Genomic DNA, 26,148 nt, shown 5'->3' on the forward strand with positions numbered 1-26,148 from the left:
GTGTAAATAGACGGGCTGGTATCTGAAAGCAGTCTCAGGTGCCCGGCCTGCTCCTTTGGGATGGAAAAGCTGGTGACTACAGCTCTACTACATCGTCTAATGAAATTGAGGAGAAGGAAACCATCTCGTACTGAGAAACATCTACTCTATAGTCAGTAGGTTTGTATGATAAATACATCTGCATTTGGAAGTTTGACAGACCAAGCGAGCAATCGATATGCGGGTATTTTCTGGCAAAGTCTTTGCTAAGCTTCCAGTTGGATGGCTGGTCAATTCCGAAGGCTGCTAAGGCATTCGCAACGACCACTTCGGGGCCATACGGGGCGCTTCTGCTCGCAAAACCTTCATCAGATGGCCTGAGATGCGTTCTAGTCGATCTAGAAGACTGGCGTTGTCCCATCCTGCAGTCCATTTCAGCTGCAAGGGCGTCTTGGACTAGGGAAAAACCGGTGTACATCATGCCGCCCGCAGGATTAACGGGCACTTTCAAGTATATCCATTCACGGTTATGCAGCATAGAATTGCTCCCATCGGCCCGACCGCCGCCGACACGGGGAAGAATGTGGTTGAAGAACACATCGTGAATGTTGACTGATACGCGCTTTCCAGGCAACTCAATGACAGTGTTCAAGACGATGTCCCGGCTCATGGCATCGAGGTCAAGTTTGGATGAGTACAGGATCATCTGATCGCGGATGGATGGCCAGTTGATAAAGTCGATGACCACTGGGTGGAAGGGCGTGGCAGATTGGAGTGGTGTGGGCCGGAAAGGCACCGGAATCTGCAATCTGTCTTCGACGGAGTTTGAAATTCGCCAACGCATGACTGATTCCATGTACTTCGAGAAGTACTGAGACTCTGGTGGTCAGCAATGAAGAATAGATGGTTTCAAGTCAGGGAGAGAAGACACGCACAACGCCATAGATGTATGGTTCCAGGCCCGCGAGAGCACCCATGACTTCAACGGCAATTGAAGCAAGCTTGCTCACCAAGCGTGCCTGGCTGGCCATGACAGGAAGGTGGCCCATCTGCTCTTGTAATGTGCTGACTGATTTGGACATGATATGGTTTGCGGCCAGCTTCACTTGGTCGGCGAACAGACTTGAGTTGTTGATGATAGCCGTCATCTCGTTCCCTGAGGGTTGAAGTTGCTGAAAGGACATCATGTCGAAGGGTAGGGACATCATGGTTGGCGACGCATTTGAATCAAACAGTCCGAAAGGGAAGCGTAGGCTCGGTGAAGCGCAAGGAGAGCCCCAGCTGGGCATGGAAGTGGGAAGGCTTGGCATAACTGTCAGATCTGCCGGTAAGAAAGCGGAAGGTGATTGCAAGACACTGCGGGTATGATGAAATGACTGGGGCATGTAGCTGGTGTCTGCATGTTCTGGAGCTGACTGCAGCCCCATAGCGGCTCCTCCCGAGCTCGCCTCCGGAGCCCCGACATTAGACGCAGAAAGATCGGCAATATTGGCCGCAACGGAGGAACTCGGCCCCCTTGGGGGGACTTCGGTCGTTGACGAAGGCTCTTCTTCACTCCTCTCTAACGTAGAAACCTCTTTCTCATTGGTCGACTCCAAGGAAGACTTGCTTAGTGTTGAGAATATAGGATCATCTACTTCATGTCTTAGTTGCTCGCTTTGGCTGTACTCTAAAGGCGAAGGTGAGATGGGAGACCAGAACAGGTGCACTCACCAGCGGCTGCCGTGGCAAGGTTTCCGACACTCAAAAGTTTCTGGCGAAGGCGGAATAACGCGTCTTCCACTTGCTGTTTCTCCTCCGCAAGCTTGAGGTGGGCCTTGACCAGCTCATCGTACTTCGTTTGTTCCGTAGCATCTTCATTTGGAGCCTTCAAAGCTGCGACCAAAGATTCCATCTGGCGGATGTATGCAGACTGCTTTTCTCTCGCACATTGCTGAGAGATCCTGTTCTGCGTACGCTTTTTCTCGGCCGCTGACTCCGACTTGCCCTGAGACGCTGCTGCTCGTTTCCGCGAGCGGGGCCCGTCCTGGCCCCTTGAACCGTTGGTGGAATCAGTTTCCATCATGCACCGGCCGCACTCTTGAGAAAGTGTCACGATCTGTGCTCAAGACGTTGCAGTATTCAAGAGGGACGGTGTAGATATGGCAGTTGGGGTCAACTAACGTCACCGACGCGAGCTGGGAAGACGAAGTCCTCGCAGGCACAGACCGGCTTGTTTACCAAGCCCCTGGGCGGGGATTTCGGTCGCTAAGGCTGCTGGCTTCTCACCGAATGAACAAGGGTGTGTGGCTGGCTGTCTCACCGAGTTCACGTGAAGGTAAAGGATGAAAACGAGCCCGGAAAATGCAGCCGGAAGAGCCGTGTCCGTGCCGTCTCTTGTGGTTTGTTTCGTGCCACTGCAACCAACCAACAGCAAACCACCTATTGCTAAGTTCTCCATACGCTTTGACATCTCACACCCTCCTTAAGCCGACCAAAACAAGACTGAGCCTTAACGAATTTGGATGCTTTGCGTTCGCACTGTGAGATCTTCTGCAACCCCTAATGCGCTCCACAAGACAGGGGATGTTTAGCTCCTCTCTTCCCCGCACAAGCCTGGAGCCGCTTGGGAAGGCCTGCATATGGGAGACCAGGGGCTGGAAAGATGAGAAAAGATGTTTATACTTGCCGGCGAGGGCGTTTTCAGATTTCCGTATCACAATCCATCTTCCGGCTCGCTTGTTTGACATACTATTTCCGCACTGCAGCATGAATTTGTGACCCTGCCGAACAAGAACGTTTGTCTGGCCGGTATCATGCCTCCAAGCTCTCAAGGCCCGGCCGGCAGCCCCACGGCTACGCGGCGTGTATCCAAGCCTTCGGCACGCAGCCAGCCCCGAGCGTCGATGGCATGCCTGGGATGCCGGCAAAAGAAAACAAAGGTATATCAATCATCTTTCTAAGCAATGGCTATGTTGACCGTAGATCTCAGTGCGATGTTCAGAATCTAAAGCCAGGAACAGGCTGCACAGCCTGCCGAAATGCGAATATCGAGTGCATGACTACGCCTAATGGCGACAGGAGAAAGTCAGACAGCATAAGTCCCTTCCTTTACCTTCGACTCTGTATGAAGTTTGCCATGAACAAATGCTGATATTTGAACCGAGCCTATCTGTAGACATGGCTCGCGAGAGTATATTGTTGCTCTGCAAGGAAGGCTGGAATCTCTCGAGGCACTCATCAGGTGAGGTCTCACTTTTGTTTGTCGTGTTGTTGACGGCGACTAATTAGATGCAAAATTCAGCCAAAGTGGTATCAAAAACCTCCAAAGTACAACTAGGACTCAAGATCCTCAATCGGCGCTATGCTCGCCACCGGATACATCATCCTTGGACTATCCACACGCCGACCTGATGGACAAGGTCAGTTCAGTAAGAGATATCAGTGGCGACGAACATTCGGAGTGAGTTCACCTGCTTAATTATCTATTCGGTGACCGTCCTCATGTTGCCAGAAAAATTATTCAACCATGAAGGAGCACGCTCACAGCTAAGACTTTGCAGCCAACGTACACCTATTTCACAACACGAAGTTAACGAAGACGACGATGACAATCGGCGTGAGTCTCTATCCGATTTGTTCAATCCGGATGAGACAGAGAATATAGACCCGCAATTGGAAAACTCGATTGAGTTAGGTTCCCCGGTCCCTCTCGATGCCCCTGCAGCAGCCAATCCACCTGTGCCTGAGACCATTTCTGAACGGCTTCCAGAGCCTAATATCGAGGAAACCACGCAGAACTTGGATGCAGATTCAAGCCCTGGGCAGGTGAGATATTATGGTCCGACCACTCAACTACATATCCAAACTCTCCCGGCAAACAACTTGGGAGACGGCCCCGTTCACGCAGATCCTGGCCCTATGTCGAGCTTTTCCGTAGACATGGACTCTTTACAACTGAGGGACATGCTGCTCAAGTCCTACTGGAGCTTTTCTTCTCGTTCAGTCCCTGTTGTTGACGAGTCACTGTTCATGGCTCATCGTGCATCCGGGCAACGATCCCAATACTTCTCACAATTTCTAGAGGCTGCTATGCTAGCTTGTGCGACTCGAATCAGAACATCAAGCTCCGTGCGGAAGTTGGGTCGGGCGTACGCCGACCTGGCGAAGAAGGATATTGTCTTTGAGTTAGACAGACCCACCATCGCCACTTTGCAAGGATTCCTGCTGCTGAGCGACTTTGAAGCTACGTCTGCCAGAGATCGAATTGGATGGACATACAATGGTACGTACACGTTCGTCCCCAGATATTTGATACGAATCTAAGAAAGCACTACAGGCATTGCTTGCCGACTGATATTTGATCTTGGCCTTCACGAAGATTGCTCTCGATTGATCAGACACGGCATACTGGTTCAAGCAGACGCAGACTTGAGGGTTTCCTTGTTCCTGTCGGCTTTCGTGTACGACAGGCTATGGGCGCTCTACCTTGGTCGCCCAAGCTGCGTCCCGATGAAATGCCTGGAGCAACGACGTCCTCAACTTGCGCCGGCCAAATCAACAGGCCCACTTGAGCACTGGGTCGCTCTCTGCAAGTACATATCAGAGGTAACAGAGAAGCTCAATGGCTTTGGCCCACCGCTGGACCACACTAGCGTCGACAGCCTCTTGGAACTTAGTGCTCGTATCTCGGCGGCCCACGACAGATTACCGCCAGGTCTTTCATCGAAGCAAACCTCCGAACTCTGTGTCACAGCATACGGACTAAACATACAATATCACGGCATTCAAATCGTCCTCCACCGGACGCTTGTCAAAGTCCTCTTGCAACACGATTCCAGCAAAGCAGACGGTGTCGACCATGACGACCAGATCAAAAGCTTCCGCCGAATGCTATATGATAATGCAGTATGCATCTGCCGGCTTCTTCTAACTTATCGCGAGATGTTTGGCGTTGAGAATTTCATCACTGTCATGTTGGACAATATGTACATTGCGGCAAGTACGCTGGTGTCCCACATATTGCAGCCACCTATGATGGGCGAGCAGGACGGTAGCTATTGCGAGAGCTCTCGGCTGCTTGGATTCCTGACTGAGACGATGAGAGACCTCCCAAAGTATTATCCCGTTGTTAAAAAGATGCGCCAAACACTTTCCAGGATCACTGAGAACACAATACTGGCCGGTTCCTTCGGATCAATGAACTTGAGCAGTGGAACTCAGAACCCGGACAGTCACAGCATCATGGCCAACACAGTGGCTCAGCCCGTATCCGGCTCATGGGGATCGATGGGGGCGTTAGTACATGATGACTTCCTTCTCGGCCAGGGAAACTTATTGGGTGATGGATTCAGCCCAGACCCAAGGCTCAATGCCAATTTCTGGTTTTCTGATGTGACTGGAGGGCTTCTACAATGAGCCTTAAGAGCAATAAAGAGATCGATTCCATGACACAAAATATTCCAATCAGCTCCCGAAGAGAAATCATTTAATGTTCTATGTTGTTTCCTTTCCTTTCCCAACCTGGAAAGATGACAACCTATAACAGCACATATGCGTCTGATAGCAAGTATTCACCGTCTCTAGTGAAGTCCCTTCATAACGAAGCTCCGGTGTGAGGAGCGGTGACTATGGATGCCCTATCTAAGTCTAACTTGACCCGACTGACCATGCTCATCGCATCTGTGGAGACAACGAGAAAGTTGAAACCTTCCATTGCCCGCTTCCTCGCAACCTTCTCATCCAACGCGAGACTTCCAACGACCATACCTCGCTTTTTTGTCGCCCCGATTATCTTCTGCAGGGCTGCTTCGTAGACTGGCTCCTCTCCATCTGCTCCCGAAAGTCCCAGTGAAAGTCGGAGGTCGACAGGGCCAATGAAAACGCCAGAGACACCGTCAATGGAGATAATATCTTCCACGTTTTCAACTCCCTCGGTAGATTCAATGATGGGCAAAATTGCTATTTTGCCCTCTGATGCCCGTTGAACGTACTCCCCCACGCCGCCGCCTGGACCATTAGGGAGACCCCAAGGCGCGCTGCTTGGTCCGAAGCTTCGTCTACCGCGCGGGGGATACAAGGCGTGTTGGGCAATTGTCCTCATCTCAGCCTGATTATTTACCATTGGCACAATGATACCCGCTGCACCGCTGTCGAGAGCCCACTTAATCCATTCAACTCCTTGGGATGGAACTCTGACGAGTGGGAAGCATGAACCTCTGGACGAAGCCACAACTCCATGTACCATGGCAGTCATCTGTTCTGGTCCGAGAGGGGAATGCTCCATATCGATGAATACGAAGTCATATCTTACTTGACTGACCAGTTGAGCGACCGTCACTGAAGGAATGGTCAGAGCAACACCTAGAGCAGGCCCGGCCTTTTTGACCACTGCATGTATGAAGTCTTCAGGGCCAGTGCTGCTGCACTGAGCGGTCTGGCGGGGACTTTTGTTGTCGTTCTGTTCATTGTGATGCATGTTTGCATGGAGAAGAATGCCCCAATTTTTGAAAAGAATCGATTGAAATGAACACAATCTATATAAAACCTGACAGGCGAGTGTCGGCAGCGGAGCCAACTACAGAGCCATGGGTGCACCCGTTTCGGCAAACCACGTCCGGATGAGGTCGGGGTTCACGGGTAAAGGCCGTTCCTACTTCCCGTCTGTTGTGATACGAATTAGAACCGAAAACATGTTCCTGCGCATAACTATTCTTGCGCGGCAGAAAGCTAACGTTTGAGAACCTTATTTTGAAAGCCCAGCTTGCCAGCTGCAGCCCACACCGTTCTCTCCCCACCCGGAGTTCCCACCATCTTTGACAGTTGTCCGCCTCATGTCTCGTCGATGTTTGCCTCCATAGCTCCCGGTAGCCGTGGCGCGATGTAAGACCGCGCGATTGTCCCACATGACGAGATCGCCGTCATTCTCCCATGAGACAGTCAGCATGTACTTTGGCTGAGAAACCCAAGCCAAAAGCTCATCAAGAAGTGGCTTGCTCTCTTCCATCGTCATCCCATCGAAGTGATGGGCATAGGTTGTGACGTAGAGATTCTTGCGCCCTGAATCCTCATGCAGTTGCACGAGACGGTGTCGTGACATTGGCATGTCCAGTGGCTCGACGTCTTTGAAGATGTCGGGAGCTGCCAACTTGCGGTTGTGCATGAGAGAGTTGTTGGTTATCAAATGATCGATCTTCGCTCGTAACTGCTCGGGCATATCTTCGTAGGCAGTTCGCGAGTCCAAATACTGCGTCTCTCCCCCTGTGCCCTTGGGTGGCAATTCGACGGCGTGGAGTAAAGAGTACGAGCATCTTTGTGGGTTGTACGCCATGTCCGCATGCCACAACAAATTTCCCTTGTTCGCCCCTAGACGCGCGGGTTCCACGTCAGTCAAGACGTTTCCCTTCTCATCCAGATTGGAGACGTCGAAAATTTCAGGCTGGTGAGGAAATCTCATTGCCCGACCGGCGCGGATGTGCGCCTTGACGTCGTCAAGTTCCCCAAATTGGCGTGAGAATTCGATGTGTTGCTCATTGTCGAGGTTGGCTTTCCGGAAAACGAGAACTCCATACTTGTGCACTCCGTCTAGAATTTCGGCAGTGACATGCTGTGGTACTGGCGCTTCCCACTTCATGCCCTCCACTGAAGCACCGAATGTCGGATGTAAAGGGGTGAAGCTCAAGGCTGGCTGAGATGTTGCTGATGGCATGTTGAAGGTAGATGTGAAAACTTCATGTGTGAAAGCAAATATTTGATCGTGCAGTTGTGCTTCTATGGCCACATCCACATTTGACTAACTCAAGCCTTCGGTTGTTCTCCGATTTATGCTTCATGATGTGGCGTTCAATGTCGCCGTTACCTTCTCTAGTCACTCTAGGAACTTTGAGAAGCCACCCCGAGAGTCCAATGTCCCAGTCGTTGGTATGAAGGTAGTGTGTGGTTGCCCGGAAAAGTCTCAAGTTATTTCCGATGTATCGCCTAACCCCCTTTTGCTACGCATATCACACTAATAAATGACCGGCTACATTTTCCGGTAGCTTGTGATTTCACAACAGGCCCACAGCCACATCGTCACTGCGGGCCCTAGTCACTCACACATGAACACTAATCTCTCCCCCAAATGAGGGGAAGTTTGGGTTGTTCACCTTCCTACTCAGCTTTGGTATCAGAAACCAACCGACGCCTTGTTTCCCCTCTACGACCCCAATCCTTGGCAGCACGACGATTTTCGCAGCCATCATGGGTATCTGCTCAGCCTCTTCTCAAACTTTGCTGCCCTACACCAGAGAGCAAGTTTATGCTTTCGTCACCAACCCACACAACTGGCCGCTCACATACAAAGGCAGCGGCGGCATCCAACAAAAAGACCTCAAGCTACCGTTGACTCTTGGATCACAATGGACAGAGAAAGTTGCCCTTGAGAACAACACTTACTACGCCAAATGGACTTTGATTACCGCCATCGAGCCGTGGAAGTGGTCTTTCCTCCAAGAAAACGGAATCGGGGCTACGGACGAGGCCATCACTGATGGCGTTGATGGGACGACCGTTATCGAGTACGTGTTTCAGAAGGCAGAAATGGAAGTGGGAGGCACGAAGAAAGAGGCCTGTATTTTCAAACGCACCCTCAGCATTGATCTTCCCCGCAACGGGACGCTTCCAGAAGACCTTCTTGCTGTTTGTATGAAGACAGCGGGTATCGAAGGGTACCACGACGCCGTGGCACGGGAACTTAAAAAGATTCACGGATGAGTACTAGATAAATAGGACGATTCAGTCTGAGAATCAGAATCTGCAGCAACTGCCAAAATGTCAGTTTAGAAGGACTTGGGAGTGACAGTGATTAGAAGTTTTCTCAGTCCTGTTGGCAATCATGAATCAGGGCAACATCATCCAATCTAGCATAGGCTCGGTGAAGCGTTGACGAACTTAGTGATTCCGGGTTGGTATTTTGTATTACAGAGATGATAGGTAACCAATTTACAATTTGTTGTAATAAACCAATCGCGCGTTCGGCAGATCATGCTACATATTTCATATGAAAGGAATTCCTCCAGGGGCGCTCGTGAAGTGATTGAGAGGGGGCTATGCAGCTCAGGGAAATGCTATCGCACAAATTGTCAATGCTTGGAAAAGTTCCCAGCTGTGAAAACAACTCCCGGATTGCTGGGGACATAGTAAATAGCCGTCTTAGCGGCAAGAGTCAACAGCAGCGTCAGCAGTATCATGGCCACAGAGAATCCAAAAAGCCCAAAAACCTCCAAAGGAGCGATGCCCATTTTTGCCCTCGGACTATCTCGGGTTTCGGCACCAGTCTGGGCATCGTGGTGCGGGACGTACTTGAACTCGTACTTGTACACTCCGTTCAAGCTGTCTTTGTTTTCGACAATATAATCCCAAAACAGGTTACGGAATGTCTGTGAAAGCGGGTTAGATGACACGCTGATTAAGACAACCAACAACGATGGAGGTCGGGGGGACTCACCTTGACTTGCCACCTGTCCCAAGCTGGAATCGATCGTGATAGATACGTGATCACCATCAAAGCCCAGCACTGACCTCTAACAACTGCATCCCAGTACAGTCCTGGTTTGCCTAGTCCAATCTCGTCACACATTTGGTCGCCATTGATGAACCGAGTCCCCGCCTCGAAGAACTCTTTGGGCTCGTGGATTGGAGCGACTCCATCCAGTGCAACAACAAGATTGTTGGCCAATACCCTGGAGTTCTTGCTCGGAGCAAGGCAGGCATTCAGGAGCGACTCCATGGACGCAAGAGCCCTCTCTGGCGTCTCCAGGACCCAATGGGGAGTGCCGAGGACATAACCAACCCATCTCCAAAGTGCCATGTAGTCAAGTGCTTCCTGATGTCGCACATAGATGCCTTGGCGAGGCAAAGCAAGCCAGATGAGATTTGTTGAGAAGGCGCAGACAGATTGCATGGAGTCGAGCTCATTGATCGGTACACCGAATTTGTCGACGTCGAAGTATCCCGGCCGCTGTTCGTTGAGCTTGAGAATGCGGTTTCGAACCGATGCGTGTAACAGACGCACACGGACAGCCGATGCGAACCCGTCACCTCCAGGCTTCACGTCGTTGACTGACTTCGTAACTTGGAGAATGAGCTGGAAGGTCTCGAAAAGACGATTTTTGGCAACCTTCGCCGAGTGGCCTCCAGTGCGCACCAACGTCTCGGCCGGTCGATAAGAAGCCCCCTGCAAATACCTTGGTTAGAACCACATATCGGAAGATACAGAAGTTGTGCTTACGGTGGTCGCAAGAAGTCCCTGGAAAGCGAAGCCGGCTACAGCAGCGGGAGCATAGCGATAGAACACGTCTTGGCCACGCTGTATTTGTTCCCAGTCAACCCAGTCAGGCACTGAGTTGATCTCATCCCAGAGATTTTGCAATCTCTCGTCCGTGTGTTGATTGTCGCGAAGGAGAGCGTACGTGTCTCGGTCCGGCTGAGGGTTCTCCCCCTTTCCCTTTGCATACCACCCAGCTCGCGGTAGCGGGGGAGGAAACATGCCATCTAAGGCTGCGAGAGCCTCCGAACCAATTTCATCGAACTTGTGCTTCAAGGGATCGAGCTGCTCCGGTGAAATGTGGAGCGGCGTTTGCCGGAATTTGTACCCATAAGAGTCGATGAGAGATGGCTTCTCTTGCCGAAAAAACGATGCCATGGCGTCGAGAGTGATGAAGACAGATTAGACGAACAAATTTCCCACAAAAGATTTCGAGAAAAATGTCAGTGCAATCAACTCGACTATCGGCTCATTTTAACATGCTTGAATCAGCTGAAAGCATTCAGCTAAATGCGGCGGTGTTGGCATTAGAAAGGCGTACTCTGCAATTGGTGGATGTAGCGGGCCTAGGTCAGTGACAGATCGAACTACATGGGCGCCGCTCAGGATGACAAGGAAATATCTGACTGTCCTCGTATCTCGCTTGTGTCGAGCCAATCACAAGCAGCCACTTATAACCACTAAATGCCAGAGTTGCATACCGGTATGTTTCACTGCATGAACGGTTTTCAAGGCAAAATCATGTTGATTAACACGTGAGGCTTATCGTACAATTCTTGTTTTCCGGGGATAGCCGCTGGGTTCTGAAGGGGTCCAGTGAAGACCGGACACCCGGGGCCATTCACCACGGCTCCGGTGCGATGTTCCGGGGTGTGTTCGGCATGAGAAGACATAGATCACATTGAGTGACGACATGATTCTTCGTTCTCACTGAACTGCAATGTCTGCCGCCATCGATTCAGTGAACCCCAGGCTCGTCTGATACTACCCAGCATATCCATTCAATTTCTCACATCATGCGACTCAGCTTTCCCGGCGTGGCTGTTGTCACTGGGGCAGGATCAGGTAAACCCACACCGAGTCATGTAGTCTTGTGTTAAGCTGAGAGCCATTCAAGGGATTGGCCAAGCAACAGCGAGACTTTTTGCCAAGGAAGGGTGCAGACGCATTGCTATCGGCGACATCAAAAAACATCCAATCGAGGAGTTAAAAGCCGAAATTGAAGAAAAGTACTCTTCCACGAAAGTAGCAGCTTTTGAGCTTGGTCAGTCGACTTCACGGTGATAAGGCTTCTGGGGGAAGAGACTCATGTGAGCAGATATTGGATCAGAGGAATCGGTGAATTCCATGATGCTAGCAGTATCCCGCGAGCTTGGGCGCATAGACTACGCTTGCAATGCCGCAGGAATTCTACTTCCTGGTCCGACAGACGAAGTATCGGTTGCTTCTTTTGACCTTCAGCAGCGCGTGAATCTGAGGGGAACGTGGCTCTGCCAAAGAGCCCAGATCAAGCAGATGCTTCAGCAAGACCATATCAAAGCAGAGGATAGTAACTTTCCGGCTAGAGGATCAATCGCCAACGTCGCTTCTATGTGCGCCTTGATGGCCTATGACCATCTTCCTGCTTACACAGCTAGTAAGCACGCTATCCTGGGATTCACGAGGTCCGATGGCCTTCGCTATGCAAAGTATGGCATTCGGGTAAACGCCATCTGTCCTGGTGTTATTAGAACACCCATTCTTAGTGATGTCCCTGATAAAGATATGGGTGTTGATGTCCAGGGGATGGTGAGTGGCATGGCGGCCGGAAGACTTGGAACTCCTCAGGAGGTTGCGGAGTGTCTCGTTTGGGTCACAAGCGGCAGAGCAAGCTTCGTGACTGCTAGCACTATCGCTCCGAATGGAGGTACGTTGCATGAGGTGAAATAAACGGCTTTTGACATAACAACTGATGGATATCCAGGTATGATTGGCGCTTGATGTTCCCTTGCGGTAATCATCAGATGTTGAATGAAGCAATTTTTGGAGTGGTACGGACCTTTACGTAGATGAACGTAGGTGGTCAAAATGAATCTACGGGATGAGAAACCTCTTTTGGAAATCGTGTCTTATCCATGGGTCTCCATGGTGTCTTTGAGTATTGTCCGATCTGTTCACAATCCACATGTCGAGCCCTTCCAGGGTTATTAAAGAGAACGCAATTAACACATGTAAATTCAAAGTCATTTGACTTCGATCTGTGTAAAGTCCTTATCAATAGTCTTCGTATCCTTCTTCTGGCGCTTCGAAGTACCACGTCGTATCTTTCCCCGGACCCTCCTTAGTCGAAAATCCATTTCCAAGGTACTGAAACCGGTTCTCCGAGTGATATGTGTACTCCCAGTCCTCATAGCGCACATGACTCATCATATGGAACCAGTGAATGCGGCTTCCTGGGTGCAATGCAACTATTCTGCCATCCACAGTGCCTCTCTTGAACCAACTGCGACACGGGGTGGCCCATGCCGTCCTCTTCATGAACTCAGTGATGTGCTGATTGAAATCATCCACCGCTTTCGCAGAAGGGGACACAGCCTTGATGTTCTGGGATTGAATCTTCTTCATCATGTTGATGATGTATTTTGTTGCATGTTCGATTATCGGGAGAACCGAGCCGTGACCCACAGGTGCATTGGGACCAAGAAAGACTACCATTGTTAGTGCTCAGTCACATATGACTAAACCGCCAATGGACACGGAAGGCTCACCAAAGTAATTTGGGAATCCAGGCACAGCAACGGAGAGATAAGCCTCAGGCACATCTTTCCACTTCTCGTCGATGCTTTCGCCGTCTCTGCCAATCAGCTTGAAGCGCGGACAGAAGGAAAGGTCGAACCCAGTGGCGCAGATCAAAGCGTCAACTGGTATGATCTCGCCGTTTGTCAGCTGAATACCTTTGGAGACAATTTTCTCAATATCTTTCGTCACGACACGAACGTTGTCCTTCGTGAGAGCTTCGAGATACCCGTTTCCAGGCGTGGGACGACGGCACCCGACCGCAAAATTCTTGGGCATGAGGTAGTTGAGGATGTCTTCGTTCTTGAGCTTGACTCTCATCTCATTGCTCGAATATTCTCTGGCTTCCTTCTGATCGGCGCTGTCTGCAATGACCTTAAGTTTCATGAGAATTGCGTCGTTTAAAGATTCAGATTGCTTACAAAACGGAACCTAGAGTTCAGCTCTCCCTCAATCTCCTTACGATACCTCATATAGGCGTCTGGTTTTTCTTTGAAATTGGACTTTTGCTCTTCCGTAACTAGAATTGAAATATCAGCAGTCTGAAAAAAACACTGTTTAGATAATACTTTGAGATTGCTCACAGGAGAAGTTCGCCCCGCCTGGGCCGGCATGGCTTTGGGCAAACCCTGCTGTGATCCATGTAGGAGACCGAATGAATGTGACCAATGATTTCACAACTTCACAGAAAGAAATGTTAGAATGCGAGTCGATCGTTCGTTTAAAAATCGGCATCTCGGGCTTACGAGGTTGCAGCGTTGCGACAATTTGGATACCTGAAGATCCAGTACCCAGAACGGCCACCGTCTTCTCAGCAACTTGGTATTCCGGGTCCCAAGTTGCACTGTGAAAGAGATCGCCCTTGAAAGAATGAAGGCCCGGTACGTCGGGCCACTTCCAATTGCTACAATTATTAGCAAGTATCATCTTTCCGTTTGAACACAAGGCGCACTTCAATACTCCAGTGCCGTTGATTAGGACATGGCCCCAATCATGAACCGTGCTTCCTGTACTAAAGTCTAAACACTCCACGTTCCAGACTCCAGATGCCTCATCCCAACTGGCAGAGGTTAACTTGTGGCTGAGTTTTATGTACTTATAGAGCTCGTATTTCTGTGCAATGCCCCTGAAGTACTCCAGGATCTCATCCCATTCAGAGTAACTGGAAGATATGAGCAATTGTGGTAGTTGAGGCCAAGAGTCTTCAATGTCTTACTACTGAGTCCAGTCTGGGTTGGGCTCCCATGTGAATTGGTAATTGTGAGAAGGGATGTCGCATGCGCACCCGGGATACCTGACATGTCTCAGCAGTTTTCAAGTCTTTCAGACTTGGTCAATCACCTGTTCTCAAACCAGGTCCCTCCAACATCTGAGTTCTTCTCATAGATCCTCAACTCGAAGTTTTCCATATGCAAGTCCATGTGCCGTGCCAGGTTCAGGCCACTGGCTCCAGCACCAACCATCAACACACGGAGTTTTCGCGCAGTCCCCAGAGGGGACTCTGTCACAACGTAGTCGCTGGCCGCGGTACGAGCTTCGGCTCTCCCATTCGCGTCCATGTTGAGATATTAGGGTTCGTGAGTGGACGGACAGATTTGATAATGTTAGCTATGTCGAGTTTCGCCGGAAGTAATGAAATAGGGGCCACTAAATACCACCAAAACAACGAAGTGCGATTCCTGCCAAAGTTGAAATCGCTTGAAATCGATTTAACAAAGAGACGTACAAAAGTTCGCGTTGATGCAACAAGTATTGATGTAACTTTGCGGCAATAACCTTTACTCAGCGCCGTTTGCGCGACAGCAAATAGCGGATGCTGCACGAGGCCAGTACTCAATTGCACTTGTCAATGAATCTTCCGCTGACGTCGGCTACTGATGCTGTGCCTCCATTCCAACCACTGGATCTAATAGAATAATTGCTTGATTGCTTGTATAATAGCGGATATACTTTGCCGGTGCTGCACAGAAGGCAGTATGGTATGACGCATTGACCCCTCATGTGTCATCTGGTCATTATGATTGGCATCGGAGAAACCATAGACTCATATCCGACGTCCTTTCAGTACATGGCACAGCAGGAAATGATGTGATGAACTGCTTCGTCTAGATATTGCAGGGGTCGGGATCCGTTGAGCATGAACGACTTTTAGAATCCGCACAGTCACTCTCGACATTTGCCCCGTCTCAATATTCTTCAGCATTCTTCAGAATTCTTCACCGTTCTTCAACATGTCTCACCCAGGACGACTTGAGGGTAAGGTGGCCATTGTGACCGGGGGCGGGGCTGGATTTGGAGTCGGTATTGTCAACAAGTTCACTTTTGAGGGAGCCAAAGTACTTATCTTTGATATCAACGAAGATGATGCGAAGAAGACCGCAGCTCTGCAGCCCGAAGACTCCGCAGTGGCTATGAGAGGTGATGTCTCCATGGAAGCGGATTGGAAAGCTGCCTTGAGCCTTGCGGTGGACGCTTTCGGCAAGTTAGACATCATCGTCAACAACGCTGGGGTTGTTTACAACGCCTGCTCAAGCATCGAGACGACCGAGGCCGACTACGATCGAGTCATGAGAGTGAATCTCAAGTCCTTGTACTGGAGTTCCAATGTGGCCATTCCGCACTTCTTGGCTGAGAAGAAGGGTGGAATATTCATCAATATCTCTAGTATGGCGTCAGTCCGACCCCGACCAACTCTTGTGTGGTACGGGGCCAGTAAGGGAGGCCTCACCAACGCAACCAAAGGCCTAGCGATCGAGTGGGCGAAGCACAATATCCGCTTCAACGTTATTCATCCCGTCGCAGGTGAAACCTCCATGTGAGTCGAGAGATACCCTGATTTCTATCTAAAGCTGACGTGTTCACTAGGGTCCCATTCTTTCTTGGCGGACATGATTCTCAGGAGGGCCGAGACAGGTTTATCAACACCATTCCTCTCGGGCGATTCGCTCAACCTACAGATATTGGAAACGCGGTTGCATTCTTAGCCAGCGATGAAGCATCCATGATCACAGGGGCATCTCTAGACGTGGATGGTGGCAGAGGAATTTAGGAATCGGAGACAGCGGAGGCCCCGCAGAGTGTGATTCGAACCAAATCGGGCAGCTCTCTTAGCATCTAGTTCAGCTTTAGCGCTTATCCTCAGTTCATCAATACCCCCGTCGATAATGAGGCGGTGTATAGCAAATAGCAAGTGTCCATTGATATGTCCAAATCAGCCCGAAAGAAGCCCGCGCCAAGGGTTTTTCGTATCACCGTCTCACCACGGGCGTAAGCAATGACCAATGTGATGTTGCACAGCACGGTCCGGAAACCCGTTTCCGGTCAGAAATCCTCCTTTCCCCGCTACACATCATGGAACTTTGGTAATGGCCTGCAGTTGCAAAGCTGGTCTCAGTGATATAATTCATCATCGCCGTCTCGAACCAAAAGACCTAGTCTCTTCTAGTCTGCCAGCCACGCCATCATTCTGTCATTCGTGATCTCTGTCAAATTCGACTAGCTAAAGCCATGGGTGATCTGGAATCTAACCAGTCTCAGTATCAACATCTCGGCGTCCCTGACCCGGAATGGACTGCTGTAAGAAATCCGAGCATTGATTCTTTGGAAGGAGTCTGACGTCTACAAAGTTCTATGAGAAGAATGCTGCAAGAGTGCCCCATCTAGTGGGCTCACCGCAGCATCTCCGGGATGTCATGGCGGAGCTCAAAGTTTACGCTACAGCAATGGCTCCGCAGTTCACCGGACTGACAACCAAAGACATTCAAGTGAAGGTCTCGGACGGGGTTGACATAGCTTGCCGTATTTATACGCCAGTCGGGGCGCAGACTCCAGCCCCAGGCCTTTTGTAGTAAGTTCGCACAGTACGTAGGAGCGAATATTCGCTGTAAATCTTACCTGACTACCAGCATACACGGCGGAGGTTGGACGCTCGGTGATCTCGAGGGCGAAGACGTCGCTTGCAAAGCGATTTGCGAGTACACCAAAGTTGTCGTCGTATCTATGGACTACCGGCTGTAAGCACCAAATACTCACGCTTAGACAACTTGAACTGAAACGAGTATACTGACTAGTCCCCAGGGCGCCCGAGAACCCATTTCCAAGAGGCTTGGAAGATTGCTGGGACATTTTGCTTTGGGTAAGAGCCACTTACTCCGAGGCATATATGAGAGATGAGTTGACAAGGAGGCTTGTATAGACGCTGGAGAATTCTTCGACACTTGGTATAGATCCAAACTGTGTCATGGTCAGCGGTTCCAGCTCCGGAGGAAACTCTGTAAGTTCTCCAGGGACTTTTGATTGGGGAAAATTAATCTGAACAAATATAGACTGCCGTCATCGCCCATAGGGCTCGAGATAAAAGAATTGCATTGAAGGGTCAAATTCTGAGGATCCCTGCAACTTGCCACATCAATTGCTACCCACCTGAGCTCAAGCTTCGCAGCATGGAAGAGCTCAAAGATGCACCCCTCCTCTCGAAGCGCTCTATGGAGACATTCTATGAATACTACAGCCCGCCAGATCCATCCAGTCCAGAGGTATCCCCTCTTCTCAACCAGAACTTCAAGAATTTGGCACCGGCCTATCTTCAAGTCGCGGGAATGGATCCGCTAAGGGATGAAGGATTGGCCTACGCCGCTAAACTCAAAGATGCAGGGTAAGATGAGGTCCAAACAAACCTGTTCATAACTGACTTCTCCAGTGTGCCGACAAAGGTCGACATCTACCCCGGTTTGCCCCATGCGTTTGGCTATTTCCCAGAGCTGTCGGCAACACCCAAGTTTTCCATCGATGTCATCACGGCCATAGTTCAATTGATCGGGGGAAGTCTGTGAGCTTGCTATGTACCTAGAAGATCGCTAGTGCGTTCGGCGGGCTGGCTACGCCCCCAGCAACATTCAATGGGCAGCTTGTAACGAAAAAGCTCCAGCGACCGTGTTTCTTGCACTGATCAGCTAGCTCTTCGAGATCCCATCACTCTCCTAGCGGTGTTCCCCATAAGGCCAGAGCATTATCATGGATTCCTAACTGTTCGTCAGAGAAGAGGTTCGGCATCGGAGGGTAACGGTCATGCTCACTGTATGGGCCTTCCGCTGGCCACGCCTCGAAAGCCATGTTGTCGCCCACCAAAGCAGAGAAGTGATGATCCCACAACCACTTGATGCTCTCGGCAGTACCCTCAACTCCTACATAGTTGTGGTTTGTCTTACATCCCGCCACTCTTTCATCCGAGGTGGATTCGTTGTACCACTTGATCCACCCAGTTCTGATCATGAGGATATCGCCGACTCTGAGCTTCAAGCCCTCTTCCTCCGCAATCGCTTCCAAGTCTAGGTGACTAATACAGTGTTTGCTGGCCGCACTGTACTCGATGCCTCTCTTCTCAGCCCATGCAACGTAGTCCAGAAGCACACCCCTGCCGACAACACCGCCTCGTTTCGACCATTCTGCATGTCAAAGTGAGCTTCATGAAACGTGAGATCATTGGGTGGCGAAGATTATCATACCTTGAATGCCATTGCGTAGATTGGGTCTTTCCCCGCTGATCTCATCATGAGTCAAGCCGTTGTAGTACTTCCCCGAGTCCTGGTGGGCCCAATGTCCTACCGACGTTTAATGGGTATGAGGTTAATGGACTTATGTCCTTACTTACGGAGTCCGTCCCATTGACTGCTTGTCTGTGTATTAATGCAAATTTCGTCATCGTGTCCCACCAGGGCAGGCTTCAGATCCAAGAAACGGTGCTTGATCTTGGTCCGATTGTGACCTGGGTCCTCAATCCGTTCCAGTGGCCAGCTTGCAAATCCTCAAGTCAGCTACTGCTGGCTTTAGACAGAATGAGAACTATCTTACTCACTTCAGTGAAACTGAAACACCGGTCTGAATCTCTTTCCTGGCCTCGAGTGTGTTGGATGGGGTTAGAAGGTTAAGAGATCCAACTTGATCAGCTTTGTCATCCTTGTCCCAAAGACCCCAAGCGCAACCGTGAGGCATGCCATCGACAGGAGGGATGTTCTCGTAGGTGGGGAGCGAATGGGTAGACATGTTCATAGAAGGTTTCAAGAGGGTTCGAACTACATGAATCTCGTCCCATCGTCCGAAAAATAAAGCAACACATCTCTTATGTACTTGACTCTTGATCTTGTTACAAGGGTCTTTACGCCCCGGGACGGGCCTCCGCATGAACACGGGCTGATACATGCATAGTGTTCGCTGTTGATGGGCAACACAAACAAATTGATATCACTATTGGACCGAGGAGTCCTTTTCCGACAATAGCCGGGTATTTAGGGACTGGTTCTCGGATACAGCATTTTTGGAGGCTATACAACAGCGATCGGCTGAGTCTTCCGGGAGGCACACTAAAATCCGGGTAATGAGGCGACGCACGAAACAGGCGACAAATTACCCAATGTCTACCAATTACTGCTCAATACTGAGCTATTGGCGGCTGTGTGATTCTTCAGATGATGTGAGCGTGTCACTGTCTGTTCTACGCGGTGATAGACGCCTTTCTCTAATCTCAATCTCATCGCATCGGTGCTATGGAAGTCGCCCGGGCCCTACCGGGTAACATTCAGAACATAGCAAGCGCATTCGATGGACTACCGACCGAACCTTTCAGGTGTTAGCTATTATCTGATATTCTCAGCAGGTGCTTGCCTTTGATGTTATTTGGCGTGCTCGCAAAGAAGAAGGCGTACTGCTTGCGTTGCTGGCAAACTTCGGCCAATCTCTCCAAGTCCCAAAGTTCCCCGATAGGCACACCCCATTTTGGCAAGAGATTGACATGATGATTCCACTCTTTGTTTTGTGGCCAAACCTCAAATGCAGGGGAGTCCGATGCCACAACGCTGAAGTAGTTGTCGTGAAGGAAGTCAGCAACATCAGGGTGTTGATCGACACCCACAAAGGTATGACTATAGGCTGGAACCTCGGTCAACTTGACTCTTTCGTCTTGAGTCATCTTGTTGTATGTGTCGATCCAGCCAGTACGAATGATCAGGATGTCACCGTACTCAAACTTGGTTCCTTGGGCCATAGCGCAAGCTTTGAGTTCTTTGGCAGAAATCGGATGGCGAGAGTTCACATCGTACGACTCCTTAGCATAGCTCCAGTAATCAAGAAGGACACCTCTTCCGACTGCATAGGTCTTAGTGATCTTTCAAGTGACAGGGTCTTAAGCTGGAAACATACCAATACCCTGGGCGGCCCAGGCCTGCACTCCGCATTTGGTGGTCTTCTCGATCTGCTCAGGTGTCGTCTTGGAGATAGGGTTTCAGCAAAGCTATGTGTATCAGTTTCTAGAAAGACCACTCACGTTGTTGTAAAACACCCAACCTCCTTTATGGGGTACACTGACCTGTCCGGTCATTACTGTCAGTTGATGCAGTCTTTGCTTTAGCTTTGGATGGACCATTATCTAACATGTCGAAATCCATCCCACTTTTGAGTGTTAGCAAAAGGTTTCCAATCTTTAAGATGGTGTTTACCTGAGAGCCGCTTTGTGAGTTCATTTTCAGAATTTCATCGTTGCCTGCCGGTCCGAGATGCTTGATTTGATGCAGCAATGGCTCACGGCCAAACATGGGTGGAAACGGTAATTCAGCAGACCAACTATGTGCGATTAGGTAATTGACCTTGTTTCAACTGTCAGAGCTTACTTCAAGCCAATGGTAATACCATCCTTGATCAGACTTGCTGCTGCCGCCTTGCGCCTTGGGGTGAGCAGGTTTAATCGACCCAACTATGCAGTGTCAAGCTTAGCCAGGCGCCCTTCAACATTTGTAGATGACAGAAATATTAACCTCATCATTTTCGCCCCAGAACCATGCCGAATCTTGAGGTGTCCCTGGAACGTGCGGGAGCTGAGATCTTGCAGGCAAGCTATCCGAGTCCGGGTCGTATTTCATGTTTTCGACGTCTCCGATATCGAGAAACAAATTCTTGAGAACGGCTAAGGAATGAGTAAGAGATGGAATAGTAAGATATGTTTAAAAACTTCAACTATTCGTTTGGGTTGAAGATTCCGGAAAAGACTTCCGCTCTTTCTGATGGGTCCTTGAGCTTACTCGCGCTAAGTACACAACAACAATGCTCCAATTGGCTCCCGGAACCTGCAAATACCTGACCCAATTCCAACCAGCAAGCCAAACAACTATGTTAAATGCTACATGTAGTTTCCTGAGTAACATTGGCTTTCTGTAGTTCCTCTATCAATGAATCCAGATGAACCGACTTTCGATACCGCGTTCATAAGCCTCGCCGTCCATGATGCTGTGCCCGTAGCTATAACCCACAAAGTCGCACTCGAGATCATTGTCAACCGGCTTGAGTCCGCCTCGCGGTCTCACTGTGAATGGTACGCTGCCTCCGTTGAATACCCAGACTTCGTCTCCAGCTTGTGTTTCGAGATGTCCCCGTCCGATAAGCCCAGACTTTGTTGTAAAGTACACTGAGTTCTTTACCGTCATCAAGATTTGGTCGTGAATCCATTCCTCCCCTGTTCTGTTGCGTACATATTCCATAGCCTGGTGGGCGTCGGCTGCGGATGCGCGCTGAACGGGGTCTCCGACAGCATCTCTAACAAGATCGTTGGTGATGAGCCTCCCAAAGGCTTCTTCGTCGGGTCCCGTACTCTTCCATCTTTGCAAGGTTTCAGCCAGCAACTCGTATGATGCGTGTTTACCAATGAGCATCAATCCAGGTTCGACTCTCTCAATTCTGTCGACAAAAACGCCCGTGAGGCCTAACATGCCTTTTTGGTGCTGGAATTCCATGCGACGACCACCATCCGCACGAAAATGCATTGAATCGTATGTGTGATGCCAGTATTCTATCTCGTGTATAGGCACTCCCACCAAGTCGATTGCCCACCTGGCCAAATTCGGAGTCGCCCTGACTGGCTTAAGGCGGGGGTTTCCGACAAGCGGCCGAAGGCTCTGCTTGTCAGTAATGAGGTCAAGCGTTAGGTTCTCGTAGACCTCAGCTACTGGGATCTCATAATCGCAGCTTTCAAATCTGGGCAGCGCGCCGGGTGGAAATAGTCCGAGCAGGGCATAGACCTTGTCTCGAGGGTCGTGGGCTTGCCGGCCCCGCCATTGCTGCATAGCTGACGACGGCTTGCAGTCGTATTTACAGCTATTCAACCATACCAGAACCGCAATAAGACCGGCTATGGGGCCCTCGGCATACTCATACCCACAGACTCTGAACACGTCTTGCGGTATCTCAGTTGTGTAAGTCTTGGTTGCTTGAATCAACGTGCTCCAAGGAATTGACTGCGATCCCAAGAGTAAGACGGCTTCTTTCGGGAGAACTGCTTCTTGAACCGTCCATATACGAGAAAACCAAGAACCTTGGCCGGCCATCAGGTGCACCAATGCCGATATCGGCCCCCTGAATGCCGCTTCGGAAGCCATGCACTGAGGGGCGGGGGTATCAGTAGTGCCACCGTCCGCCATGTACTTGAGAAATTCGAATAGTGATTCCACATGAGCCGGGTCCATTTCCTGAGGAATTTCGCCCGCCCAAAGCAGACCTTGCCGGCATCGAGAATAGATTTGCCGCATCAGTGGGACGATAGTCGACTTTTCCGCGCTATCTTTCTGGTTGATGCAAATTTGGTCGGCCCAAACCGTCCTCGTTTTGTGCTGGAGCCGAAGCCGAGACAGAGCTGCGTGGAGACTTTTTGTCGTATTAAAAACCTCACCCGAAACCTCAATCTGGATCTCATTCTCGGAATCATGATTTCCCCAGACGTACGAAATGGCTTCGTAGTCTGGCGGGTCGAATAATGATGCGACGCGAAGTTGACATCGAATAGGAGCATTTTGGCCGGGCTCTTGAAAAGCAGGCAGGATATCCAGCAACCGAAACTGGCCGTCTCCTACTGGAGTCTTGGTGAAAACCAATTCATGAGAGCCCATGATTGTCTTCAGCCCGAACAAGCTGACCAGCTGAGTCGCCTCACAAGCGTTATACAACAGCAAAGGAATGAGCCGGCCGATTTCAGTCAGATAATGGTGCGTGAAAAGGGTTTAGACCGAAAATGTTGGCACAGTACGCTTGCAAATTTGCGCGGAAATACGTATCCTGCGCATGATGAGGGGCCAATGTTCGGAAAGGGTCACAAAAGAATGTGGCTTTTGGCGGAGTGTCGAGCCCCGCACATTGAAAATACACCAGATACGACTGCCCTCTACTCAAATTCCAATAAGTTTCGAGGCGGCTGACTCGCTTCCTGGCTCGTGGTTATCGTACAACACTGCCTTCTGACATACTTGACAACAAACAGTGGCACGTTATTGGATGAAAGTGACCCGCAGTGTACCAAAGTTCCAAAAGCGGTGAATCTCTCCTGATTTCATCCTTGAGCGTGCCCTTAAGTTGCATCATGGGTAGAGTCTGAAAGATTGATGATGGGGTAATCCCGTTGTGGACTTTCCTGTACTCAGCCCGACTTTCAATCGGTGTTAGCCGCTATAAAGACATTATGGATACCGATTCGTCAGAAGGAACAATTGACACATCACGGCTTGGAAGTCAATCATGAGAGACTTCTCCGGGGCTATATTGTCATCCATTACTAAAGAGATTTGAAGACATGTAAGGCTACTTCATCTCTTCTTTCCGTGCCTTTTTCATCCGCAACATTAATGACTAAAAGGTCGTTTACCACGAACTTGTTTAACATCAGAACAGGACGTTTGTGTCCGGAAGGCCATCACATCCGGGCACAAAATCTCCAAAATTCTTCGTCCTCGAAGTCTTAGCAATACAAGATTAAGCATTGATATATTTCTATGAGTGATCTGAGTAAGGCTGCGACTAGCTTGATGAATTCTCAAACTGCAATACAAAATCCTCCAAAGGCTCAATCACCGTCAGTAACATCTCTTGAATGAACTCCTCCTTCTCCAGATCAGGAGTAATGGAAAATTTGAGGTGTACGCATCGAAAGATTACATCTGCAATGCTTGGCCCATACTCCTTCTCCACCGACTGCTGCCATTCTCGCGCAGCGAGCTCAAGTGTGAAATCACTGGGTTTACCATCCACCCAATATTTCCTGTAGAATGGCTGTTCCTCGAGCCTTTTCTGATAAATAACTTGAAGAATGATCACACCCAATGTAAACACAGCCATCTCAGCATGATGTTGAGCGTTTTTAATGTCTCTTCGAAGTGCCTGTCGCATCGAGAGATGGTAGTAGAAAGGTATTGGTCGAGGCTTCAAACAAACGGTGATATCACCGTCATCCCATCCTTGGGGAAACCACGCTGAAGTTCCAAAACCAATTATTGTGTAGGCAAGTTTCGTTGCTAGCCGGATTCGCTGATCCAATTTTGGAGCATACTTCCAAAACTCCCTCAGCCACATAGGATTATGATTTGGAGAGCTCTGCGACGTGGAGTGGTCCATTTTTCTCACTGCAATGTAGCCCTTTTCCCTTGTGTCTTGAAGATACCGGACAGAGTCACTCGACAGAGGGTCATGCAGAAAGTCGCAAGAGACTTGGCTAGCGACCAAGTTCACTGCGGTCTGGGAAAAGGCAGATCCTTCGTCGAATCTGACTTTTTGTCGTCTTTTAGACCGCCGGAGCCTCTTAGTCGAGGGCTCAGAAGCTCTAAAAATCGTTGTCAGCCCAGCCTCGATAGGTTCTAGCCTTTGAATCAGTCTTACTGTGATACCACCAGTCCCTCGGAATTGCCGTATCCTATGTCGGGGCCACTTTCGGCTTTATGTTCGGATGTGCGATCCACCTTCTCGGGGTTTCCATGCTGATCGGGCCCCGTTCTCACCAAATCTAAGGCAGAGCCTGCAAGCGCAGAGATTACTGGCATGGTCTTCGGTGCTGTTCGAGCCTTAGAGCCTCGAGTCAGCCCGGTACGTTCTAGCTTAGACGACAATTGGTCAATAAGCGGTTGTTTCGGAAGGTTAGATCGGTCTGATTCAGGTTCGAAAGAATAGAAGTCCACATCCAGTCTTTCTGGGGAATTGGAACCCTCAAGATAAAGCTGAATACTTCCTTTCGATATCCCATGCACATCGTAAACCCAGTTAACGGCAATTCCACAAGGATGTTGGAGACCACAGTCACATTCCCATCTATTCGGTTGGAAAATTCGGTACAGCGAATCCACGTGATTCTGGAGTTTGCGGAAGGGTTGTGCTTTCTTTTTGTAGACCTCGTCTTGCCCGTGAGATTTGAAGGTGTTGCCAAGGACTGTCCCCTTCATCTGTGCAATTTTCATGTCATTGCTTAAGAAGTCGCGGATCTTGCGGTTGATCTCTTCAAATTCGACAACTAGCTTACGCTTGCTGGTAAAGCTGATAGCTAGCCTAATTTGCTGCTGGTTCAAAGCGGTCATGGCCGATGATTGATAGCCAGGAGTCTGTACTTTTGCCTTCGAGCCCTGCGTTATTCAGTAAGTATGGTTTGCTCCAATACTAGGGTCAGGCGCACCTAGAGAAACTCACCTTTGAGTCGAGTAAGCGCAAAATTCCTGCAAGGTCTTGGATGATTTCGTTTATTCGTTCGGTTCGTTGAATCAACCAATTGAGCTCATACTCGTCGTTTCCAAATCTTCCGTAGAGCACCTGCCGAAACTTGGGGTTGCGCCACATCCCAGACCTTTCAGGAAAGTCGACCAGACTAGCTGTTAAATCAAGGTCAAGATTGAGGGGACCCAAGAGAAATTTGATGTTCTGTCTGTAAGCCATCATCTGGTCATGAATGGACCTCAACAGCGGCGGAAACTTGTCACGGAACATCCAGTAGAACTCCAACCGTTCAGCCTGTTTGCCCGCTTCTATGAGAAGTGGTATTGCCCCGAGAACAACACCGACAACCTCCAGGCCTGCCATATCAAGCCTGCCGTGTTTTTTTCAGATCGGTTCTCATGAGATCTGTTCAGTGATCAATAGGGTAAGGAGCTTGCGCGTCACACGGAATTGTGAGCGACTTCATCGGGGTAGCGCCTTGTAGTGCTTGACGATACTAGTTCTCAGAAAGCTTTGATGTCCGATAAAGGGTTACTCTTGCTGCTAAGCCACCCGAGATATTATTTGAACAGATCTGTATGTCACTCAAATAGACTGAGGTTTTGTCG

At 49.8% G+C, this 26,148-nt stretch overlaps 13 protein-coding genes across 13 annotated transcripts; 5 read left to right on the forward strand and 8 right to left on the reverse strand.

Annotated features, from left to right (window-relative positions):
- Nucleotides 1-76: 76 nt before the first annotated feature.
- GCG54_00000536 (uncharacterized protein) lies at nucleotides 77-2,041 on the reverse strand (the record flags this gene model as incomplete). The annotated part of the gene is made up of 3 exons (XM_045400672.1): nucleotides 77-850; nucleotides 915-1,612; nucleotides 1,693-2,041. The coding sequence occupies 3 exons, from the start codon at nucleotides 2,039-2,041 to the stop codon at nucleotides 77-79; spliced, it is 1,821 nt and encodes a 606-aa protein (XP_045263345.1).
- Nucleotides 2,042-3,371: 1,330 nt separating this feature from the next.
- On the forward strand, nucleotides 3,372-5,376 carry GCG54_00000537 (uncharacterized protein; the record flags this gene model as incomplete). Its single annotated transcript, XM_045400673.1, has 3 exons — nucleotides 3,372-3,421; nucleotides 3,522-4,243; nucleotides 4,298-5,376. The coding sequence occupies 3 exons, from the start codon at nucleotides 3,372-3,374 to the stop codon at nucleotides 5,374-5,376; spliced, it is 1,851 nt and encodes a 616-aa protein (XP_045263346.1).
- A 178-nt stretch (nucleotides 5,377-5,554) lies between these two features.
- Nucleotides 5,555-6,436, reverse strand: GCG54_00000538 (uncharacterized protein; the record flags this gene model as incomplete). The annotated part of the gene is made up of 1 exon (XM_045400674.1): nucleotides 5,555-6,436. One exon carries the CDS (start codon nucleotides 6,434-6,436, stop codon nucleotides 5,555-5,557), a length of 882 nt encoding a protein of 293 aa, XP_045263347.1.
- Nucleotides 6,437-6,703: 267 nt separating this feature from the next.
- GCG54_00000539 (Alpha-ketoglutarate-dependent 2 4-dichlorophenoxyacetate dioxygenase) lies at nucleotides 6,704-7,666 on the reverse strand (the record flags this gene model as incomplete). The annotated part of the gene is made up of 1 exon (XM_045400675.1): nucleotides 6,704-7,666. The coding sequence occupies one exon, from the start codon at nucleotides 7,664-7,666 to the stop codon at nucleotides 6,704-6,706; it is 963 nt and encodes a 320-aa protein (XP_045263348.1).
- A 530-nt stretch (nucleotides 7,667-8,196) lies between these two features.
- Nucleotides 8,197-8,709, forward strand: GCG54_00000540 (uncharacterized protein; the record flags this gene model as incomplete). The annotated part of the gene is made up of 1 exon (XM_045400676.1): nucleotides 8,197-8,709. The coding sequence occupies one exon, from the start codon at nucleotides 8,197-8,199 to the stop codon at nucleotides 8,707-8,709; it is 513 nt and encodes a 170-aa protein (XP_045263349.1).
- Nucleotides 8,710-9,077: 368 nt separating this feature from the next.
- On the reverse strand, nucleotides 9,078-10,639 carry GCG54_00000541 (uncharacterized protein; the record flags this gene model as incomplete). The annotated part of the gene is made up of 3 exons (XM_045400677.1): nucleotides 9,078-9,374; nucleotides 9,443-10,171; nucleotides 10,226-10,639. 3 exons carry the CDS (start codon nucleotides 10,637-10,639, stop codon nucleotides 9,078-9,080), a joined length of 1,440 nt encoding a protein of 479 aa, XP_045263350.1.
- Nucleotides 10,640-11,277: 638 nt separating this feature from the next.
- GCG54_00000542 (2 5-dichloro-2 5-cyclohexadiene-1 4-diol dehydrogenase) lies at nucleotides 11,278-12,190 on the forward strand (the record flags this gene model as incomplete). Its single annotated transcript, XM_045400678.1, has 3 exons — nucleotides 11,278-11,326; nucleotides 11,379-11,525; nucleotides 11,580-12,190. The coding sequence occupies 3 exons, from the start codon at nucleotides 11,278-11,280 to the stop codon at nucleotides 12,188-12,190; spliced, it is 807 nt and encodes a 268-aa protein (XP_045263351.1).
- A 324-nt stretch (nucleotides 12,191-12,514) lies between these two features.
- GCG54_00000543 (putative sterigmatocystin biosynthesis monooxygenase stcW) lies at nucleotides 12,515-14,595 on the reverse strand (the record flags this gene model as incomplete). The annotated part of the gene is made up of 8 exons (XM_045400679.1): nucleotides 12,515-12,948; nucleotides 13,009-13,411; nucleotides 13,459-13,556; nucleotides 13,621-13,716; nucleotides 13,783-13,940; nucleotides 13,989-14,198; nucleotides 14,253-14,330; nucleotides 14,378-14,595. 8 exons carry the CDS (start codon nucleotides 14,593-14,595, stop codon nucleotides 12,515-12,517), a joined length of 1,695 nt encoding a protein of 564 aa, XP_045263352.1.
- Nucleotides 14,596-15,267: 672 nt separating this feature from the next.
- GCG54_00000544 (4-formylbenzenesulfonate dehydrogenase TsaC1/TsaC2) lies at nucleotides 15,268-16,085 on the forward strand (the record flags this gene model as incomplete). Its single annotated transcript, XM_045400680.1, has 2 exons — nucleotides 15,268-15,851; nucleotides 15,902-16,085. The coding sequence occupies 2 exons, from the start codon at nucleotides 15,268-15,270 to the stop codon at nucleotides 16,083-16,085; spliced, it is 768 nt and encodes a 255-aa protein (XP_045263353.1).
- Nucleotides 16,086-16,543: 458 nt separating this feature from the next.
- On the forward strand, nucleotides 16,544-17,868 carry GCG54_00000545 (AB hydrolase superfamily protein; the record flags this gene model as incomplete). Its single annotated transcript, XM_045400681.1, has 7 exons — nucleotides 16,544-16,612; nucleotides 16,663-16,883; nucleotides 16,942-17,049; nucleotides 17,114-17,171; nucleotides 17,232-17,309; nucleotides 17,362-17,690; nucleotides 17,736-17,868. The coding sequence occupies 7 exons, from the start codon at nucleotides 16,544-16,546 to the stop codon at nucleotides 17,866-17,868; spliced, it is 996 nt and encodes a 331-aa protein (XP_045263354.1).
- A 139-nt stretch (nucleotides 17,869-18,007) lies between these two features.
- Nucleotides 18,008-19,630, reverse strand: GCG54_00000546 (uncharacterized protein; the record flags this gene model as incomplete). Its single annotated transcript, XM_045400682.1, has 5 exons — nucleotides 18,008-18,480; nucleotides 18,541-18,636; nucleotides 18,687-18,829; nucleotides 18,891-19,188; nucleotides 19,618-19,630. The coding sequence occupies 5 exons, from the start codon at nucleotides 19,628-19,630 to the stop codon at nucleotides 18,008-18,010; spliced, it is 1,023 nt and encodes a 340-aa protein (XP_045263355.1).
- Nucleotides 19,631-19,661: 31 nt separating this feature from the next.
- GCG54_00000547 (uncharacterized protein) lies at nucleotides 19,662-22,962 on the reverse strand (the record flags this gene model as incomplete). Its single annotated transcript, XM_045400683.1, has 7 exons — nucleotides 19,662-20,176; nucleotides 20,231-20,297; nucleotides 20,355-20,396; nucleotides 20,527-20,650; nucleotides 20,698-20,780; nucleotides 20,842-20,990; nucleotides 21,273-22,962. The coding sequence occupies 7 exons, from the start codon at nucleotides 22,960-22,962 to the stop codon at nucleotides 19,662-19,664; spliced, it is 2,670 nt and encodes an 889-aa protein (XP_045263356.1).
- Nucleotides 22,963-23,863: 901 nt separating this feature from the next.
- Nucleotides 23,864-25,903, reverse strand: GCG54_00000548 (uncharacterized protein; the record flags this gene model as incomplete). Its single annotated transcript, XM_045400684.1, is given in 3 exon segments — nucleotides 23,864-24,701; nucleotides 24,719-25,452; nucleotides 25,517-25,903. The coding sequence occupies 3 exon segments, from the start codon at nucleotides 25,901-25,903 to the stop codon at nucleotides 23,864-23,866; spliced, it is 1,959 nt and encodes a 652-aa protein (XP_045263357.1).
- Nucleotides 25,904-26,148: the final 245 nt, after the last annotated feature.

This window comes from Colletotrichum gloeosporioides (genome assembly GCF_011800055.1).
Source record: "Colletotrichum gloeosporioides strain Lc1 chromosome Unknown consensus_50, whole genome shotgun sequence".
NCBI lineage: Eukaryota > Fungi > Ascomycota > Sordariomycetes > Glomerellales > Glomerellaceae > Colletotrichum > Colletotrichum gloeosporioides.